The 22,360-nt window shown below is 35.3% G+C and overlaps 2 protein-coding genes across 2 annotated transcripts in view; both read left to right on the forward strand.

Moving 5' to 3' along the window:
* The first annotated feature begins 5,539 nt into the window (after positions 1-5,539).
* Positions 5,540-13,869, forward strand: Rpi (Ribose-5-phosphate isomerase). Its single transcript, XM_071592063.1, has 7 exons — positions 5,540-5,791; positions 5,866-5,926; positions 5,996-6,111; positions 6,238-6,371; positions 10,248-10,389; positions 10,533-10,635; positions 13,674-13,869. Exons 1-7 carry the CDS (start codon positions 5,609-5,611, stop codon positions 13,763-13,765), a joined length of 831 nt encoding a protein of 276 aa, XP_071448164.1. The 5' UTR covers positions 5,540-5,608; the 3' UTR covers positions 13,766-13,869.
* Positions 13,870-20,769: 6,900 nt separating this feature from the next.
* Positions 20,770-22,360, forward strand: part of Srp72 (signal recognition particle 72) — a 60,668-nt gene continuing 59,077 nt past the window's right edge. Inside the window, exon 1 of the mRNA XM_071591704.1 lies at positions 20,770-20,966. Within this exon, the coding sequence (XP_071447805.1) occupies positions 20,909-20,966 (58 nt within the window). The 5' untranslated portion in view covers positions 20,770-20,908. The remainder of the gene's footprint in view (positions 20,967-22,360) is intronic.

Genomic DNA, 22,360 nt, shown 5'->3' on the forward strand with positions numbered 1-22,360 from the left:
AGAAACCATTTAAAACTGCAAGTTAACACAGAAACACACCACATCTTAAGTCTTACAATCTAAAATGTTTTATGCAAATATGCATATGCCCCCATTTTTGAGTGATTTGCAACAGTATATAGAGCTAAGAGTCAATCCTTGAAGATGATAGAAGTTCACTTCATCCTTATGAAGCCAGGGTTCCATTAGACAGAGGATATTGCATTTCCTAAGACTTAAGTGTTCAATTTGACAAAATTTATTTCTAATGGACTGCACATTTAGCATTACGATATCAAGAGATGTTTTGTGGGTGCTATAATTTAAAGGTGATAATCATAAATTCTTTGGCTTCTAAGAACCGATTTGTTGATGAGTAATTGGTTCACTGCACATACAAGAAGCCGAGGAGATGGCAGCACCAACTGAGGGAACACTTTCGAAACTTTTTATGGCTTCAGTGAGGTTTGATGGACTTCTTCCAGGAGGAATTCCTAGAGATGAGACACTTTTACAGGGGTCTGATTGGATACCATCCACAAATATGGAAGCAACAGTGCATTCACAATTCATTCAAGGTAGCACTGCATGAGGAACTGTCGTCCAAACACATATGAATATTGGGTGCAGACATTTTTGGGGGAAAGAATTACCCATTGACCACCTGATCAGGCCAGATTATTACTATTAAACAGTTCTTCAGGTAGATTCATGGGAGCTGTAGGCTTAAAAGTACAGAAAGTCTTCCCTGAGTGAAAGAATTATTCCTGACTACAGCTAAAGAGGTAGTTATAACATGTTCATGAATCATAAAGGCACCTATTGCCATTTTATTGATCATACCCACTATGTGAGATTGCCAGTATAGAGTATCATTTAGTAAAACGACTGAATTTTGTGGAACTAAATTGTTGTATAGATTGATTAGTATCAGTTCTGAGAAAATGTTTAGAATTGGAGGGTAGATTTTTCTATGGAACTTCAGAAAACAGGTTATATTTTCATTCATTTGTAAATTATTGCTCTTACACCAGTCACACATTTGGTTACATACTAAGGTTCCAAAAATTGAAATACATTAAGTTTCATCTCAATACCAAGTACAGAGTGGTCAGAAGGGTGGCCATATACATATAATTTCACTCATAAACCATTTGTTTAGTAGATTAGATCCAACAAAATCTATAAGAGGAGAGGAATGAGGTGGTTACTCTTGTGGGAAGATTATTTATTACTTCTAAACAAAAAAAAATTAAAAAAGACACCTAATTCAATGAACTGAGTAGAATTATATAACAAATCCATATCAAAGTCACCAAAAATTACTGTATTCAACTTAAAAACTACACACAAATTGAAAAGTAGCATTGAATTTATTTTAAAAAAGAGTTGAAGCAATTTAATGGTTACATTAGTTTCACCTTTCTTTTTCCTTTCTTCCATGGCCTGGGGAAATTGATGCAAATATTTCCTTTCAGCCTTCATTCTGTCTTACACAATTTTAATAGCTGAGGATGAAACTAATGTTCAATGAGAGAAAAGTTTCCTGGCAGTAGACGATGAGTCCAACCCATCTATGATGGGACAAATCTTACCACTAGGAATTTTCCCAGGCAGTAAATTCCAATATTCTCGATTGAAATCCATTGATCCACATTTTTATGATTCTATTTGCAGCTTCCTCATCAACTACAATAAATTTCATCCAAGCACAGTTATAAATGATAACATTCCCTACGCAATGTTGTCTTCCATTAATTTTGGATATTATGTTTCACATATGGCACATAGTTTCAGGAGAGGATTTTTTGGTGTGACCTACAGTGAATTGTCTTTTGATTAGAACAAGTTCATATTTCAAACTGAAGACTAGCAGCTTAAATTCATTAATAATAGTAGTATAGCCAGTAACAATTTTCTCACTGACCACAGATGTTGAAGTTTTCAGATTCAAGTTTACACAGAACCAGTCTGAATCTCTGTAGTTTATTAGCAATTTAAAAGGTTGTTGGATAATTTGGATACCATATTCATCATTAAACACTAAAGGCAGTGTTTTGTCGCAATAGCTACGCCTCCCTATTCACTGCTGCTTCCTTAAGGCTAGCATCTGACCTGAAGTCGATCTCATGCTCCATGTTCTTGAAGAAAGCAGCTCTGGAACGTCCTATTGGTTTCTTCCCTACAACTTTTCCTTCAAATATGTTCTTCAGGAATTGATTATGCTTTAGCAAATGTTTGATTAATTTTGCTCTTCTTTGTCATGTAGTTCTTAATAGTATTTCTTAATTTCTATGAGTAATTTCTTTTCTTTCACTATTTATGAAAACTTTGTATGCATATTTTTATTGCACAAACTGCCAATAATATAATGTGAGTAAGACCTAATTGTCTTAGAGAAAACAACTCAATCTTCACTATCCTCCATCTTGAAAAGAAGAAGAAAAATAGTGCTAGTAATTTTTAGTTCCTATAAGGTGAGAATGATGATCTTAATAGAAGAAAATTTACTAATATTGGATTTTATATAACATAAAAGAGAAAACATATGCACACAAGGAAGCTGGAGAATTTTTAATGAATACATTTTTAGTTAAGAGGGTGAGCAGTAATGCTGAAATACAATAATTTGGACTATTCTTTTCTGAACTTTAAATATCTTAAATAAGAAATGGGAGGACCCCTAAAAAATATTGCCATACAACACTTTAGAATAGAATTCACCATAATAAAGTTTTAGCAAAGCTTCAATACCTGTTGTATCTCTTAGATGTCTCAACAAAATATTATGTAAAGTTCAGGGTATTTTATAAATCAGATAACTGTACTTTCTGAGAGATACTGAAAGAAATATATATTCCAATGAACTTACTCATTGGTACCTGGTTAATAGATCTACTATCAATTCTTACCAGACAGCTCTCATTAAGACAATTAAAATATGAGAACTGCTCACATTTAAGCCTAAATGATTGCCAGAACATCATTTATTTGTTGTATCCACCGAATGATTAACATTCTTAATAAAGTTAGAATAAGATGAATCACACAAAATAACATTTGTATCTTATGAATATATCAGTGGGGTAATTCCAACAAATTCCTATAGAGCAAGTGAAAGGTCATAGATATACAGTACGAACCAGAAGGGCACTAAAATAGATTCTTGTGGGAAACCCAAGGTTATGGTTAGGAGGAGGAAAAATGTTTCTGTCCATTGATTATAATGACAACCAGAGTATGGCTAATAAGATTGGAACCAATCCAATTGTTTGACGCAACTCATAGTCCTAATATTTCTAATTTTGATAGTAATATTATGTGCCTTACCTTGAATTCAAAACCTTGATGCGTTGGAATGGCTTAGGTGTTCTGATGACCCCTAGAGCTGTGTAACTACAGAAGAATAAATTTGAGATCACATGCAGTTAAAGTGGTTCTAAGGATAATCAACAAGAGGATGGAAAGCAGAGCAAATGATTACTTAGGGGATGATCAGTTTGGGTTCAGGAAGGGGAGAGGCACGTGTGATACCATCACAGTAATGAGGACACTAATAGAGAGGAACATACATGGATACAATAAGATACAAATCAAGAATAGTAAGACGTACAATCATTTTGTATCTTCCTACTTCATACATTTCAAAAAGGCATTTGCTAGAGAGACTGAGGAAAAGCTAATGAATGTTTAGCAGAAAATAGGGTTAGATTGGAGGAATAGGAGATTTATCTACAACCTACACGTGTCTCAGACAGCTAAGGTGCAAGTGGGGGATGGAGAGTCTGGATGTGCAGTGTTTCGAAGAGGAGTAGGGCTGGGTTATCCATTATCACCGGTGTTGTTCAGCATATATGTGGAGGAAATGGTTAAAGAGGTATGGGGAGAACTGGATATAGGAATAAAATTAAGTTGGAAATTTATGAAATCAGTTAGGTTTCCTGATGATCAAGCTTTAGTTTGTCAGTTAGCCAAAGGTTTTCAAGCATTACTAAATGCATAGGAAATTTGATGTGATAGATGTGGGCAGAGATACATAAAAAAGAATATGCAGTTTTCCAGAAAAAGAAAACTAACCTAAATTTTAATATAGGAGAGCAAAAATCATAGTGGGTGAAACAGTTTACATATCTCGGAAGTGTTTTTGAACTACAATAGTGGAAATAGTGGGGACATACTGAGAAGACTTGCACTAGGCAAAGATTTTTGTTGTGTTTTTCCAGATATGTTAGAATAAGCATTTCATAATAAGCTTTTCAAATATTTTTTAAAAAGAATTTTGGACAATTTGGAATAGTTCTATAATTAATCATATCATTTGAACAGTCCTTGTTTTCATAAACATATACTAACTTCGATACTTTAAATTGAGAAGGGAAAAACCATGGAGTAGATTTCACTAATGAGAAATAATAATGGTGATTAATCAGATCATAATTGATTGATTATAATTGATTACTTAGCTAGGTATTTCATCCAAACCAGTTCCGAAGTTCTCCTGAAATTTGTTAATAATATTTAAAACCTGTTTCAGAGCAGGGATAGCAAAAAAAAAAAGATGAGAGGAATGTTGGAGTAATTTTAAATTTGTAACTGGAGATGATGAACGTTTCATAAAAGAAGTATTAAATTGGTCAGCTATAGATGAAACACTCCGCGCATCCATGATACTTTGCAACTTTCTTCTTATTGTCCTTCCCATGAAATTATTTACTACTCCTCACGCATTATGCTTGCTCTTTACGCTTACAAATTTACTGCCATTAAAGGCTACTTTTACAGTAATGGAAATTTTACAATAAGGCTTTTTGAACTCCCTACACCATGCATGTTGTTCATTTTCAACATTATTTTGTTTGTCATAATTATTTTGTTCAATATCATCATCTTGTTCACAGTAATTAATGTAGAGAAAATAAGGGAATCATAAGATTTAGCCATGCATAACTAGATAGGGAGAATAAATTCCAAGGAATATAAGACTGGAAAACTCTCGAGTGCAATTTCGGTTATTTAATCAAGATTATACGAAGTACTGATCATAATTTATTTGTTTAGATAATTAAGTACCCTGCAAGCCACCCTCAGGGTGTGTGGCAGGGGGTGAATACACACCGAACTAATTTTTACCTGAATAAGCCCCTACCGCGGTGGGACGTTACTCAAATCATTGAGACATTAATAGGAAAATCATAAATGGAGCATCTTAATATCGTCTTGTGGATGGTTTCTTCAGCCTTAAAAAAAACTCGGACGTTGACAGCAAGGAAGTCCCAGCTGCATGGATTGCTATGGTTGACGCCCCTAAATTATTCTCATTCATCCTATACTTGCTAGGTAGTACAACCTTAGTATAACATATTTCTTCTGGTGCAATCAATATGTAGGAGAAAAATAATTTACGAAGAATTCAAGTGCTTGGGTGTGTTGAGTGTCTCGGTAATCACATTACAATTAACATTTTTTGATAACGCTTCATCAATTCGTATATTCCGGCATTCCGGCGACGGAATTATACACACTTGATTGCTTATTTGTTTTTCACTGACGTCATCAGCGTGTTATACACGGAAGAACGACGAGCTGCGAATTGTTCAAAATAAGAACTGGCGGTTCTCCGGTTAAGTGAATGGTGGATAAACGTTCAGCAATAGCTTTAAGAATCATTCACTTTGCACGGCATACCCTTCGTAAATATTCGCGATTATCCCTAACCAATAGGAGTGAAGCAGGTTGCGTGACAATGGCAGCAAATTCAGTGGAAGCTGCAAAAGAGGCTGCGGCTCATCGGGCGGTTATTGACTTCGTTGAGGTATTGATTCTTTATAATTCCGAAGTCAACTTTCATTATAAGGGCTTTGTTTTAATAATCGAACCGTTTGTTAGGATAACAAGGTAATCGGCATTGGAAGTGGTTCCACCATCGTGTATGCTGTAAAAAAACTAGGTGACTACACATGTTTTTGGCCTTTTTGGCGGTAATGTTTCAGAAATCTAACAGTTATTTATTTGACAGCTGAGAGAGTACGCGAAGAAAATTTGAAATTGATATGCATTCCAACGTCTTTCCAAGCAAGGCAGTTGATACTTGAACACAAGTTGACGTTGGGTGACCTGGAAACAAATCCATCGGTATGATACGATTTTCGCGTTGGAAGTCTTTAAGTTGTATAAATGGATGAATTACGCCGAAATTAATTAGAAATGCGAATTCCTCTTTAACGTGGTCATTTTTCATTCGCTTTTATTCACCATAAGGTTGACCTGGCGATTGACGGAGCCGATGAAGTAGACGATAGACTCACATTAATTAAAGGTGGAGGTGGATGCCTTACGCAGGAGAAAATTGTGGCATCTTGTGCCAACAAGTTTATTGTCATATGTGATCAAGGGTAAGTTCGTCTGGTCAGGAGTTGACAATACTTCTTAAAAAGCGTACTTAAGATTTCATTTCATGAAGGTTTGGTGGATACAAATATGTTGTTTTAAGTGTCATTGGAATTGTGTTAAAACTTCTTACTTGAGTCAAAATTATTTCCAACAAACATTAGGCACAGCTGTTATATGACAAATCTATGCAACAAGTAACAGTATTCCAACATGTGTCATGAGAAAGTAATGTTTAAACTGAAAGTAAATTAGAATGAAAAAGCATGCACTCAGAATGAAATGTGGAAAACATTCAAACATTGCATTTTTATTTATTGATGGTTTATTTAAATATTGAATAAATATTTTATATGCAGTGATAATTATTAAACTTACATTTAAAAATTAATATCAATGAAAGATTTGATGCAATATTTAATTATACTATTAATCCTAGGCTACAACCTTGGTGGAATTGCTTGTGTATTCTGCATCGTACATGCCATATAGGTCAAAGGTTAGGAGGTAAACAAAAAATAGTCTGCACAGGATTTGTTCCTCAATAAGGCAGCTGCAAAGATATCTGGCCCCAGTGGGGTAGCCATTGAGTGATGATGTAACATTGAAAAAAATATTGAGGAAGTCAATAGGTAACCCCATACTTATTAATGCCAAGACTATTAGAGTGGACACAATAATGCAAATGAATCCTGGCCGATATGGGGCCCAGCCCAATTGGCTGTGTGTTATGCGAAACATCAGGGAAGGCAAGGCTTGTACGATTGGCATCTCATGAAAGGATTGCAAATTGAAAGCAACCACAGAAGAGGACAGATGTAGTTAGGATAGGAACTTGCAATGTTGAGGCAGTATTGAGGAGAGGAAAATTAGAAAATATAAAGCAGGAGATGGAGAAAGGAAATATAGATGTTTTAAGTCTGTGAAAGGTGAGGATAGTGGAGATTAATGGAGTCTAAATTGAGATAAGGGGAACATAATGGTTGTGGAACAAGATATGATTGCGGGGAGAAAGCAATAGAGTTCTGGAGGAGACTGGAGCGTATCATGACAAACCCTAGGTTAAGGTAACAGAAAATGTGTAGGTACACATAGAAAATGACCTGGGATTCAGAATTGTATAAGGCTATATTGTTAGAAGATGTCAGTTAGGCCCAGGTTGAGGAACAGCATCATCATTTTGCACAGTTTCCCTGGATGGGATGTGGATTCAGACGAATACTTGATATTAATTATTAATGCTACATCCAACTCAAAAAGATATAACTGAGAAGATGGTTTTGGTAATGGAATGTAGAAGCGTTGACTAGAATGACAAGAGATGAGTATCAGCAGGCTGTGGAGAAAATTATGGGTGAAGACAGGGAGCTGGGTACTAGAGAAGAAAAATGGGAAAACATCTAAATAAGGATAATGGGAAGAGTTCACCCCAGCCGTACTCTTATATAAGAGTACGGCTGGGGTGAACTCTTCCCATTATATTTATACAGCCGTAGTTACCGTTCGCTTTGTATATCTAAATAAGGATATCGAAAACTGCTAATGAAACTATTGGAATAGGACAAGAAAACCATGGATTATAGTAGAAATAATTTGAAAGACAGGCAAGAGAAGGAAATGGAATAATATAAAACCAGAGCTTAGTAGAAGGAAGTATAAAGCATTAACTAATAAACTGAGCCAACAAACTGAAGGAAAGAAGCATTGTCGAAGATGTAGTGCGAGGATATGGGAAGTTTATGTGAGGATAGTATCATTAAGTATAATGTCAAGTTTTATTCAACATACCTATGGTTTAAATAAGACTCTAAACTTGAAGTAAAGTTTTATAAGGTATTATTTTGGTGCTTTTTGGAGTGAAAGAAGATGTATGTAGTGTTGAGGACTGAGAAAGGTATGTTGAGATAGTTTGGACATATTCATGGAGAGAGGATGAGTGAAAGGAAATAGACAAAACAAGAATACAAGGCAAGTGTGGATGGGAGGCTTGGGAGGGGTCGATCTCATAGAACGTACCTAATCAGATTGAGGACGTTAATATCCAAGGCCAGCTTAAGTACCATAGTTAAGTCAACAAAAATATACCTACCTGTATAGTTCAAGAGTTTAAGATTTGGCTCTCGGAAGAAATTTCAATTGTTGTACTGTTGATATTTGTCTCTTTTGACTATTGAATTTGCTGACCACTGACCTAAGGCAATACTGCAAAATGTAACCTTGGAATAATAGAGGGAATCCAGGCCGAAGACAATAATCAACAAGTTGCATGAAATGAAACCTAGAGTGTCAATATGGCCATCCTCCATTTGGAGCAGCGCATGGGAGAAAGCCGTGGGCAGCATGTTTGGGAATGGACAATAATACCATGACACATTCCTTCCTCTTCATGGTTGAGAAGGTGGTGCATGAGCATGGTGCTCTTTTGACCTTAAAACACCACCATTTGTGATGGGTACCAGTATTTATCACAGCAAATTAGAAAAGGGGAACCTAAAAATCATTATAGGAGACAACCCTGATTGTCTGGACAGGATAATGTTGTTTTTAAAGAAATTGCCCTCATTAAATTAATGTGATCTGATGCGATGCAGTTTTTAGTCATCCTCCTTTAAAAGTGTTTGTTTAAACAGTTAGTGGGAATATAAATGTGTTGGCAAATTTATGCTAATTTTAATATATTTAAAAAAATTTAAATTTAAAGTGTTGCTAAATAGCATACTCATCTATGCACCCTAAAAACTACCCATCTCTACAACTACTAATTATATACCTGTTTACAAACAAGAAAAAAATTAATAAAATTAAGAACACAAGGTATCTTTCCACTGTCCTTTATTCACGTACAACTGGTTTCAACGCTCAAGTGTCATCATCAGGTACATGATGATGACGCTTGAGCGTTGAAACCGGTTGTACGCAAATAAAGGACAGTGGAAAGATACCTTGTATTCTTAATTTTATTAAAATGAATTTCCACAAGGTTGAGCCTGGAACAATTGAATATTTAAAAAACGCAAGTAAAGGGTACCTGATGATGACGCTTGAGCGTTGAAACCGGTTGTACGCAAATAAAGGACAGTGGAAAGATATTTTGTATTCTTAATTTTATTAAAATGAATTTCCACAAGGTTGAGCCTGGAAAAATCGAATATTTAAGAAAAAAATTATTAGAAATGCTGTGTAATATTTCTGATTGAGAGTACATTCCACAAATTTTCATACTTTTTATTAGTTGTGATGGGGCAAGCAGTGGTACTTGGGTACCGTAGGCTGGTACCTAAAGAATCTGGCCGTTAGTTAATAATCAGGATGAGAAACACATGAAATATTATGAATAAATCATTAAGAATCTTCTGTTCAGCATATTTTTATTTTAGAATATCTAGAAATGCAGTAACTGAAATCAATAATTACCTAGTCAAATGTGCTTAGTAATCAAACATAATTAACATTGCTCTGAATGAAGGAATGGTTGTAATAAAAATTGCAAAACAGTGACTGCTGCAATTCATTTTGCATATGCATGCTACTTTCCATCACTGTTTTAAAAGACATCAGTAGAAATGAAATATTCAGAACAAACCTAAATGTTTTAAAGGACATTTTAATTTCTCCTGTAGACATCGCATAAACTTGAAAAATATAAGTTGAAATAGTAATCATTAACAGAAACACTCACTTCATAATCAATTATAAAGCATGAATAATACTTAATTCTTTCCCTGATTTACAAGTGGTATGTGCAGGGCATAATGTTACCACTGGGTTAACAGATTGAGGTATGGGCCTTCGGAAACATTTGATTGCTAGGTTCTAAAGTAGGTTTTACATAGTTTCTGATCCTGCATTGTGTTTGATGTTATCACTTTTTCTGTTTCCAGAAAGGACTCGCACATTCTTGGAGAAAAGTACAAGAAAGGCATTCCAATTGAAGTAATACCCTTTGCCTATGTGCCGATTGGAAATAAGATCAAGGGAAAATTTGGTGGAGATGTGGAGCTGAGGATGGCCAAAGCAAAAGCTGTTAGTTTACTTCCCCAGCTCTCAAGTCCAGCTTGAGTTAACCCCAAGTGGAATGTTTTATTCATGTGGTCACAGTATTTCCTGGAAAGTATCCACAGCACCTATTTGTCAATATTTTTTTGTTTATTTTCCTCTTATTACAGGGGCCCGTAGTGACAGATAATGGGAATTTCATCTTAGACTGGAAGTTCAGTGCCATGGCCCATAATTGGGATGAGATTAACAGGGAGATAAAGATGATTCCAGGTATTTCATAGGAATATATTTGTGCATGGCATTTAAAGATATTTAGATATCTTTAGGTATCTTTAGAAGTAATAAGGGCCAGATTAATTATGTGTATTATCAATGTCCACCTTTGGTAAAGGGACAAAGGAGCAGTAAGTAGTAGAGATGGGTGTCGATAAGGAATACATTATAGCAACTTTCACTATAATTCTCCATGAGTTTCTAAAATGGCAAATACAGATGTAAGTCTGGAGTTATTGAAAGTATCTACTGATGGTTAAAAGTAACCCTTTTTTATACTTTTGTAAAACTTGCAAAGGTTCTTATTTTTAAGGAATTTCTCCCCTATTGCCTGTATTCTATCAACGATACTATTACGCTCAGTGACAGTCATTTCTGTACTATCCAGATGCTACACCTTGCAGGATCATTTTCTTTAAATTTGGAACATTTAGGTTAACTATAATCCTTAAAAATGGTGATAAAGGTCCTAAACCAGTCCTTTCATTTAGGTCTCAAAGTACCCAAAATTGACTTTTAACATGAGTGGCAGCCCTGTTATATTTGTCCATGCTGATGCAATTCATAGTGGCAAGTTGAAGAGTTTACCATGAAAATAGTTAAAACCCCAAAGTCTGAGGAATACAGTGAATGAAGGAAAGGAAAACATCCTCTATGACTGAAAAGATTCTGGGAAATGTATGGGTTACTGTAATTTCACAATGGAATGGTTTAATGAGCACTTCATTCCATAAGTATTGAAACATCGCATTGGTATATTTAGGGAATCCCAAAGGAATAAATTAATGTGCTTTTTTATCAGTACTAAGGGCAGGTGGAAAATCCCAAATAATTAATATTCAGTGAAAGAATCCACTAGGAAAAAGTCAGACTAAGGCCAGCATGTCAATTATTATTCATCTGTTATTAGCTGATTAAAACCATTTGCTAAAAATAATAATAACTGCTGCATTGTATAGGGGTATTCACCATAATATTTACAGCTACATTACAGATTACCTAATTCAGCGTTGAAGTTTGCTACCTTAATTGGAAACTATTATAATTCAAGTGTCATTGACCAAATAATGTTATTACATGGAAAAAAATCATTACAATATTCAGGGTAATATTTTACTGACCTCAACAAATTTTGTATGGAAATGTATATCATTTACAGCTGGTAACATTTAAGTATGCCAGAGAACATTGGTAGCAATTTGTTGTCCCATCACACCCGAAATTTACAAAAGGTAATAAGGGTAATTTTCTGAGGTTAACCCCTCATTTATTGATCATAATGTTGGTTAATTGATATCATAATTCATTGCACTAAATAAAAAGGATAACACCATTGTTTAAATAGCAAAGTGCACTTTTCCATCATTTTGCTTGGTGTTAATTAAGAAATACTGCTGAATTATTGACTAATATTTAAAAAAAAATATTATTTTCCCTCCTATTGAGTACGCTTGTGATGTGATGGAAGTACTTTTGACTTTCATTGAACCCTAAAGTTATCAGGGGCAGTGATAATTGCTCCTGGCAAGGACAGCCATGGCAGCCAGGACAGCTATGTTGAGGGGTAGGAGCCAGTTGAAAGGTAATCCTTGCAGTGTCTGTTCCTTGATGAGGCAGCTGTAAAGGTTTAGTTCAATTTCCCCCCTCTACCATTGTGTGCACCTGTTCATATCTCAAGACTCGTCAGGTGCGAGTGTGGGATGGAGAGTCTGAATGGGCAGTGTTAGGACTAAGGCAGGGTTGTCCATTATCACCGTTGCTGTTTACCATATATGTGGAGAAAATGATTAAAAAGACATGGGAAGAACTGGAGGTAGGAATGAAAGTGGGCGGGGAATTCGTAAAATCAGTTAGGTTTGCTGATGACAAAGCTTTTGTTTGGCAGTCAGACAAGGGGTTGCCAGCATTGCTGAGAGAATTGGAAATTCAAGGCCATAGATATGGGATGAGACTCAGTATAAATAAAATAAAGACTGTGGTTTTCATAATGACATTCACCACAGTTCTCCAATCCTACCGTTTGCCGAGAGTATTCAGTCAGACTGATGTTTTGACTCAATTCCGCTTCTGGTGTCCTTTTATCAGAACCCATCAGTGGTCACCGCAAATAGGCTCCACTGCACCTGGACCTGGACCTGCACCTGCACCTGGACATGATGATTTTGTTTTACATTGAAAACTGGGTCGTGAATTTATAATATTTTTGTGGAATAGCCAAGTTTTCATTCTCTTATGATAATAGTGTGGTTATGGCAAGAATATCGTACAAATGATTTTCTATAGTTCACTTATGTGTACCATAAAATTGTTATTCCATTGTGGAAATGCTGTAAACTAGGTAAGGTTTCAGATGAAAGAGATTGGAAATCAAATAAATTGTCCTCTTAGTCTTGAGAAAAATACAAATCAATAAGTCATTTGATATCCTCATCATAACATTTTGATTATCTTATAATAATATTTGGAAGCAATTTCCACATTTACAAAAGGTCTTGATTAGATTGTATGTACCATCAAATTTTGGATCAATATATTATTCTTATTTTTCTGAGAAGGTAATGTGTTGGTGTTTGTCCTGCATTGTTACTAGGTCACTCAATATTTACTGTGCATTTACATGAGTTTGTGATTTGATCTGTGTGATTCTGGCCCAAATGGTGGCAGGGTAATGCCCAAACCAGAGGTCATGGGTTTGAGTCCTGCCTAGGTGGGTTTTCCTTTGCCTAGGGCATGGATGTTTATGATTGTCTTTATTGTAATGTAAAAGGTTTAGGTGGAAGACGGGACTGTGAAGTCTCAATCTTGCCCCAATAAATTCCTAAATAAATAGACATGGATGATTTTATGAATAACATTTTTCCCAAACAGACCTAATATTCAGCCCTGGCTTTGCACAGCCAGTGAGCTTAGTCAGGCTTGATTATTTTATGTCATAGTTTATCTTTTTTTGCTCTAGTTAGTGCGATGACTTTAAAAACGCATTCATGAAGGGCATTCCTCAGGCCTGAAATTGATGGTACTCAATTTTCTTTCAGGTGTGGTGGAGACAGGCCTCTTTGTTGACATGGCATCCACTGTATTCATTGGCATGGGTGATGGATCAGTCAAAGAAAAGGTCAGGACATGAGAATGAAGCCTCTTGGTCCTTTCATCTTAGATTCTATTTTTGGAAGACTTTAATTTTGCTCTGCTGATGTCACATTTTGCCTATTGTATAAGATATTCATATAATTGAGAATAAATAATTTTTCTGAAACTACTGGGAAAAATATTTCACCCAGCATACACAATGTTCCTATATTAAGTTTGATGACTCAGATTAGTGACAAGTGACATGATACTGACACTGTAACACATGGTTACTCCACCTAATGCTGGGTTAAAGGTTATTTTAAGAGAGATTGGTGTTTTTGTGGAAATGGTATGACAATTCCCAAGTTTCACCCTCAAAATGTTTTTGGAAACTGAAGTATGTAGAAGTATGTATGTTCAATTCCTCGACTATCTCCAAAACACTTAAACGGCAATTTGCCCGCTCCAAATCGTTCACCAATTTGACATAGTTGGGGTCTGTCGAAGTGGAAGGCTGCCCTATTTGAGAATCTTTATGTCGAGGTTCTGCCCAATTATAAATGACTGTACCACTCAAAACACTGACTTCAACTCATAGCTTCATTAACAAAGGCTTGCCAAGTTTGAATAGAAATTTCACGTGCACACACTCTTCCTCTAGCTCCTTCATTGCTGCCATTACAAGAGGTGACGAACAGGTTAAGGAATGTACCGAGGCTGCTGTCAAATGACTCGACGTAAACAAATTCAACACCTCTCGTTTTATTCGTCAAATATGTCGGTAGATGGCACACTGGGTCTCATTTCGATCGGTTGAACAGTTTGCGCAGAATAAAATCAGTCCGATCTATTTTTGATCACACCTTGTATGTTTGTCTCTCATTGTGAACATGAACCACATTCTGATTATCTTAGATTTCACATTGGCACATCTTATGGGTTTGAGCCTTCTAGAGGTATTTTATACAAGACGTTGAGAGGTTATTCCATAACTCATAAGTTACCCAATACTATTCTTCAAATGGCATCAGCAGTTATTCTGTAAAAGTACCCGGCATCAGCATTGGTAAGGACTGGTGTCATTTCTGGTGCTGCAAAGCCTTAGGGAAGAGTGAATTTCCAAGTATACATTAATGCCTTATGAATGACATTTCAAGTTGATTGGAAGGTTGGCAAAAGAAAAACATTTTCTTTCAGTTAATGCCATTGAAATTAATTCCTAGCAATTAAAATTCTCTCAGGCGTGGATTATATATGTTCACTAAATAACTAAAGAGTTTTTTGTCCATATTCATCAATTCTCTTAAATAAATTGTATCTTATATTTACCTTCTGTGTTATAATTACCATTTTTATGTTATGAATAACTTGCTTCATGCAATAGTCTGATATGAAATTATGAAACAGAAAGTCTTTGATTCTATTTTGTTAAATATCATCCGTTCATATGCATTTGCCTCTGCAAATTCTACTCATGTCGCAAGGTATGACAGATGTGCAAGGCTTTGCAACATTAATACTTCTTTAGGTGGAATGCCCATAGACTTTGAGGCTATCAGGAGATATGCGATGCATTAACAGAGGGGTGATATATCGGTTAACCTAATAAAAATAAGTTTGCAGCAGCACCTCATTTGAGGTGTGACTTAACATGCTACATTCTATTAATGTATGAATTCTATGCATAGGAAATTTTTTAGGAAGTGCTGCAATGGAAATATTGCATACTGGCTGGCAAAAAAACAACGATAATTTGTAATCAAGACGATCATTTTTCATGCCAGATGTGGACGAAAAAATACTTGTATTTTTTCTGGTGAATCGGCTGAAGGCCGAAGTTATGCCTGTATACCTCTAGCCCATAAGATACAGGCTGATTTAAAGCAGAGATTGGAGTTAAAAAAAGTGTTTCTTATGGGCTGGAAAATATGTTATTTCCTTCTGGAGGAGTGGTGATATTTTTTTTGAAATGCCGGTATATCATATAATAAATTACATAGCTAGTATCTAGAAAACATGGCAGCATATTTGGAGTATTTTAGTGCTACAAGGGTGGTCCCTTAAGTACCCGGTCTGACCTAAAGATGGTGGTAGTTGTTTGAAAAATACTGCTGTATTAGAAAGTACGCAATCTATAAAGCATATATTTCAACCTTGAAGACGCCACATTGCATCGTACTTGTTTAGCAGCCATCAATAAAAAACGTTTTCAGTGAATTTGTGAAAATGGAGGAAATTGGTCATCGTTATGTGTTACAATACTTTTATTTGAAATGCCTCAGCCCAACCAATATTAAAGCTGAACTGGATTCTACTCTGGGTGAGTTTGCTCCTTTGTTTACAACAGTAAAATATTGGGAAGCAGAGGTTAAGTGAGGCCATATGAGCTGTCAAGATGAACATTGCATTGGTCGACCTAATGAGGTGACCGACTCCAGAAACGGTGAAGAAAATCCACGAAGTGATAATGGATGATCATCGGCTGAAAGTGCGTGAGCCAGACATAGTAGGCATTTCAAAAAGTACAGTACATCGCATAATAACTGAAAATTTGGACATGTGCAAGATGGGTACCGTGTTTGCTCACACTCGAGCAAAACGAGTGTCGCGAAGATGTTTTAATTGATGTTTAGCAAAGTTTCACAGCAACAAAGCAGAATTTTTGCACCGTTTCCATACCATGGATGAAACATGGGTCCATTACTTGTCACCCGAGACAAAATAACAATCAAAACAATGGATTCAAAAGGGAGAACTGGCTCCAAAGAAGGCGAAGACCAGTCCATGTGCAGGCAAGGTCATGGTGTCAGTTTTTTTGGTATGCAAATGGGATAATTTTCATTGACTATCTTGAAAAAGGAAAAACTATTAACGTCAAGTTTAATGCAAACTTATTGCAATGTTTGAGCGAAGAAATCAAACAAAAATGGTCGCATTTGGCTAAGAAGAAAGTGTTATTTCATCAAGACAGTGCACCAGCTCACGAATCCATTGTTGCAATGGCCAAAATTCATGAATTAAAGTTTGAATTACTACTTCATGCACCCTGTTAGCCAGATTTAGCCCTCTCAGTTTCTTTTCTGTTCGCAAACTTGAAAAAATGACTCAGTAGTCAACGATTTCCAACAATGAAGGAGTGATGTTGCCAGTTAATGGCTATTTTGAGGAGCAAGACTGTTCTTATCATAAAAAGGGTATCAAACTAAATGAACATTGCTGGGGAAAGTGCATAGAGCTGAAAGGAGATTATGTTGAAAAATGAATACATTTTTTCCAAAATTTTTGTGTTTTCTTTGTTAGGTTGCTACTTCTGGGACCACCCTTGCATTTGCCAAAAATTGGCATTCCTATCGCCAAATCAATTCATTTGCAAAAATATCCCTTTAAATAAATCCGAGGTCCGTTTTGAAATTATTCATTCATGCTGTGTTACTTTAATGACCTTGTTTTTCATAATCTGTTCAATAAGCTTTCAAAGCTAATACAGATGTTTTTGTTTCCTTCGAACATCACCTAAGTCATTTCCTATTTCAGGGCTTCTCCTGACAGTATAAAATAATATTACTACATATATTGCCCAGCCCAGTTGGAGGCTTGCGTCCAAAATGGCCTCTCCTTGTTGTGGTTCCTGTGAAATACTGTTAGTATTACATGAAAAAGATATTTTTTGCTAAAAATGATCGCACCCGGGCCCTCCGCTCAGTAGTCCAACTCTCTACCCCCTTGACTACCACAACCTGCTGAATGTTGAATATACTATAATCTCAAAAATAATAAATCTGATGGAATTGACAATATTCCAGTCATAGTTATTAAAAAATGTTCATGTGTAATTTGCAAACTATTTATTCATATAATGAATGAGTCTTCTACAACAAGGGGATCCAAGATCTGCTTAAAATATCTAAAATTTAGCCTCTGTTTAAAAAGGGAGAATGTTGGGAAATATCGGCCAATATTGCTGCTGCCTAATTCTCATAAATTATTGAACATTCAATGAAAGGAGGACTGCTTTCTTTTTTGAAAAAATTCAACTTCAGCGCAACATGGTTTTCAAGATGGAAGAAACACCACATCTGCTTCAGCTTGTTTCATCAATAAAATTGTGATAGACTTAGATAATAATAAATTCACTGTGGAAATCTTTAGTGATCTCTCTAAAACCTTTGACTGTGTAGACCACCCTTTGTCGCTGCCAAAAGTAAACATTGTGGAATAAGGATAGTAGCAAACCGATGGTTTAAATCCCACCGCGGGAACAAAGCAGGTAGGGTGGGTTGCAGATATCTACTCTAATAATATTTATTTATTATTATTTATTTACACAATTACATTGCAATTAGGCAAATTTCCTGGTGGCAACGGTCAGGTTAGGTCAAAGATAACTCTACAAAGAAAATTACATACGAACACACAAAAACAGAAGAGATAAAATATTTTTACGTAATGACACTTCCACATTACATACAAACAAACTTCCACATCACATACAATATGCCATCCACATCACATACAAACAATATTTTCATGACTACAATGAAGTTTATTACCCAGTGGCTGCTTTACATTTCAACTTAAAACTTCTAAAATTGGATGGAAATGGCTCAAACAAACCTCCAGGCAGCTGGTTCCAATCAATTATGGTTCTATTTAAAAAAGAGTATTTTTTCTTATTTGTTTTTTGAGTCCTTATTTTTATTTTGAGGCTATGGTCGTTTTTCCCCTTAAAGTTAGGCTTTTCTATCCCTTTCCATTAATCTTCCCACGCTTCGCCCTTTTTAGCAATTCTATACATCGCACCTAACCTACTCCCTTTTCTTCTATTTTTCAAACTCTCCCATTTCAGTATATCTAACATTTCTGTGACACTATCTGTTCTTTTATACCTTCCGAGTACATATCTTGCTGCCTTTCTTTGAACTTTTTCTATCTTTTTAATATGCCCCACCTCATATGGATCCCATACTATGGAGGAGTATTCTAGGATAGGGATAACCAGTGCCTTATATGCTTTTTCTTTTGTGGCTACACTACTGCCTTTTAAATTTCTCATCACCCAATGCAATACTTTAAATGCCTTCCGTGTCAAATTGTCTACTTGGACTCCCCACCCAAGATCCCTAGTTAAATAAATGCCTAAATATTTGCATTGACTAGTACATGGGATTCTTTCTCCAAAGAGGGTGTAAATTTCCTTTTCTGCAATATATGAAACAGCTACTTATCCTCTAGAGAATCAGTAAACTTTGGCATGCCGCATGGAAGTATAGGTCCCATGCTGTTCTTAATTGAAAAAAATGATTTAACAACCAATTTAAAGAGATGAAGTGATTCTTTATGCAGATGACACGAATTTAATACAAGAACAAGGCATTGCTGGAGTATACCTAGTGTTCACAAAAAATGAACTCGCCCTAAATTCTGATAAAAACAAATTATATACACTAAGAAAAAGAAGACGCTTCTGAAGTGGATCTGTATGTCAAGTATAATTTTCTGAAGACATTTAGTAATAAGGACTTTTTAGGTTTAATAATTCTTGAAAGCTTAAACTGGAGTGGCATATTAGGCACTAATGCAATAAACGCTCCAGAATTTCCAATGCCCTAAGAAACTTAGCCAAGGTTGTTGATCAAGCAGTTATAAAAACATCCTACTTTGGTAATCCCCAATCTCGAATGCATTATGGAATTATCTTTTGGTGTAAAACCTTTTTGGGATTAACACTTTATTAAAGGTTTCAAAAAAGTGTTTATCATGTAAGAGAAAGCTATTACATATATTGCCAAAATTCCAACAGGAGAATCAGGAAGACGAATTTTAATTAATTTTGAAAATTTGCCTGTAACATGCTTGTGCGTATGTGTAAATGTTTGTTCAAGAAAACATCTCTATTTAAAAAAGTAGTATCCATTTGTATGCCAAGAGATACAGGAAGGTACACGCAATACACCATTCCAATTCTCCGTTTCAAAATTGACCTATTTATGCTGGAATTGAAATTTATTACCATTTACCAGCAGGGGTTAAAGATAACAGCTCATTCCAGATGTTTAACTTAAGATTAAAATCTTTTTTAATCAAGAGTTGTTTTTATGTGATCTGAATGAGTATTTTGCGTCAGCACATGATCAGCTGTGACCATCTATTTTTCAATATAACCACGCCTGTGAGCATTTTCCTGTTTTCTATATGACACACATATTTTACCAAGGTAAAATATTAAGATTAAGACAAATAAATAAATGGCATTCAATGACACTCGGCCGTAATGCGATCCCACCGCTGGTTATCAGCCACGATAGTAACTACGGTGTTTTTTCGCTTCTCTTCAACGGGATTTTCTAAGAAAACACTTGACAAACTCACGGTTCCACATGAGCGATTAAGTGCGGAACCACTCAATGATCACGTACAGTGGATTTAGCTTAGGCTTACGTGGAGATGGTCTTTCAACTGCACGTAACCATAACAATATAGTATGTTTTCCGATTTGTTGTTTTTTTGGACCAACGAAAGAGGGAATTCCGAATATTCTGTTCCTCAATCGCAAATTGTCAGGAAATGCTTAAGTTATATAGACACCTTAATTGTTATTTCCGAGATGCATGAAAGGAGAGGGTATTTGAAGATTAGCAATAAAAACATATCATTATTTATGTAACCATGTTATTACGGGTCATTGGCCGATTTTCTTTAATGAAACATTTGAGAAAGTGAAAATTAAGTAACGCATTGGTGAATTTAGGTAATGACAGATGGAACAACCGCTGTAAGAAAGCTAATGAAAAGCAAATTAAAACGGTAACTGACGATCATTTACTTCCAATGAGCTATAAAAAAGCTACTGAATAAGACAAAGTTAGTTCAATTATGGGCTAGCGACTACATGTTCATAGTGGACATGATCAATCATATACAGCCTTTCAGCACAACGAAAATGCTATTGTATTTGTAAAAAAATCAAATCTTGTAGTTGCATGATTTAAATGGAATGTCATTGACTTCAATGACAGTGTTCAAGTCAACATGTCAGATGTTTGAGTAGTGATTAGATAATTAATCGCGAGTAATCTTTTCGTTTTTAGAACAATAACGCCTGTGATTAATAATTAAATGCGGTGAATGCCGATTTTTGATAGAAAGGTTTCGAGCGTTAAAGAAAAAGAAGTATTGAGAATAACGGACAGAAAATACGATGAAGGTTAACTACAAGCTTCTTCCAGTCAAAGTACACTACTTCTTTTTCATGGCCGGTAAGATTTGCCTTTGCGCACCAAAAACACTTGGTACTGGTTTTATTTATTAGCATGTTCTATATTTTGGTGGATAAACGCGGACTTGTGACTCAACATTTTCATTCGGTGACCATAATCACTCGGATAAAGTTACGGCGATGCTACAAAAGGGGCATTAAAGAAATGTATTTCGTCTATTTTCAATTGAGACGAAAAATATCGGTATGATTAATTATCTAATGCACTGTCAGGGTTTGAGCTGGGAGATTCACTTTTTATAAATTAAGTATGGGCCTCTCCAATCTCCCTGAGCATAGGAGGTAGTTTTTGAATTTCTGAATTTTTATTTCTTTCAATTTCGATGTGTTGCAATATTGGTAGGGTTCCCCGTGCCTTCATGTAATGACATGCTTCCTATCATAGAAATGACTAATTAGTGTTGTATCACGTATTTCTCGAAGTTTATGAAACATGCATTTAGTGGATTTTTTGCTTGTATTTTTTGTTGTTAGTGGTTATAATTATGATATTTATGTATACCTTGTTATTAGATATAGTCAAAATTATTAAAAATGCAAGACATGCTGCAGAAATCGTTTATTTTAAATAAACGCCAGCCAATATTGTCTCTCTCCATAAAATCATTGACTGAATAAAAAGGGTTTAATAATAAGCAATAATTGATTTTGGTTTTGAACATTGAAATGGTGATGTTATATGCTGTAGAAGATATATAATAATAATAATTTGATGTCCATTCATTGCACCCATGAGTTATGTATTACCCTTGTATTATACCCTTTGTGTACTACTTGTTTAAGTGCTTTGGATTTTGCCAATTATATACCCAGTCCATTTACATTCCTTTTACATATCATTTTCTTTTTAAGAAAACGTGCATATATAGGCTATATGATGTCAGAATACAATGGCAATTTATATTTGTTGGCAGTGGTTTCTAGAAGCTGTAATACAGATTATTGTGACAGCTGTCTTTTGTGGAAGAAAGATAGATTTGACTTCGGAGACATTGCTCCAAAGGTTCCACCCTTATAGCAATGGAAAAATGTGTAGTCTGCATTAATATGGAATTCACTTGGTAGCAATGTTTTATGTTTCTTGCATTGGAATCTGATGCAAAGTAGTTCAGAGGACATATTATTATTATTATTATTATTACCTTTTATTTGCCCAGAGATCACAATACAAAAATACCAGGTGGGTGAAGTATGTACATGATATAAGGCACGTCAATGAGGAGCAAAGACACAGGCTCAGTTAAGATACATAAAAGAATAGATGCTCATAGTTACATAAGTGTTTGGTACAAACCCATGAACATCGGCTGTAACATGCACATACAATATCAAATTCAGAAAAATCATTGATCACAAACATGAATCAGACCATTA

The sequence above is a fragment of the Hetaerina americana genome, unplaced genomic scaffold (genome assembly GCF_022747635.1).
Source record: "Hetaerina americana unplaced genomic scaffold, ioHetAmer1.1.p SCAF_5, whole genome shotgun sequence".
NCBI classification, from domain to species: Eukaryota; Metazoa; Arthropoda; class Insecta; order Odonata; family Calopterygidae; genus Hetaerina; species Hetaerina americana.

Excerpts from the sequence above, each read along its gene's own strand:
- Rpi (XM_071592063.1), top strand. The coding sequence starts at position 5,609 with ATGGTGGATAAACGTTCAGCAATAGCTTTAAGAATCATTCACTTTGCA. Across the intron at positions 5,927-5,995 it reads GTATGCTGTAAAAAAACTAG|CTGAGAGAGTACGCGAAGAA; the intron begins GTGACTACACAT and ends TTTATTTGACAG. Across the intron at positions 6,372-10,247 it reads ATTGTCATATGTGATCAAGG|AAAGGACTCGCACATTCTTG; the intron begins GTAAGTTCGTCT and ends TTCTGTTTCCAG.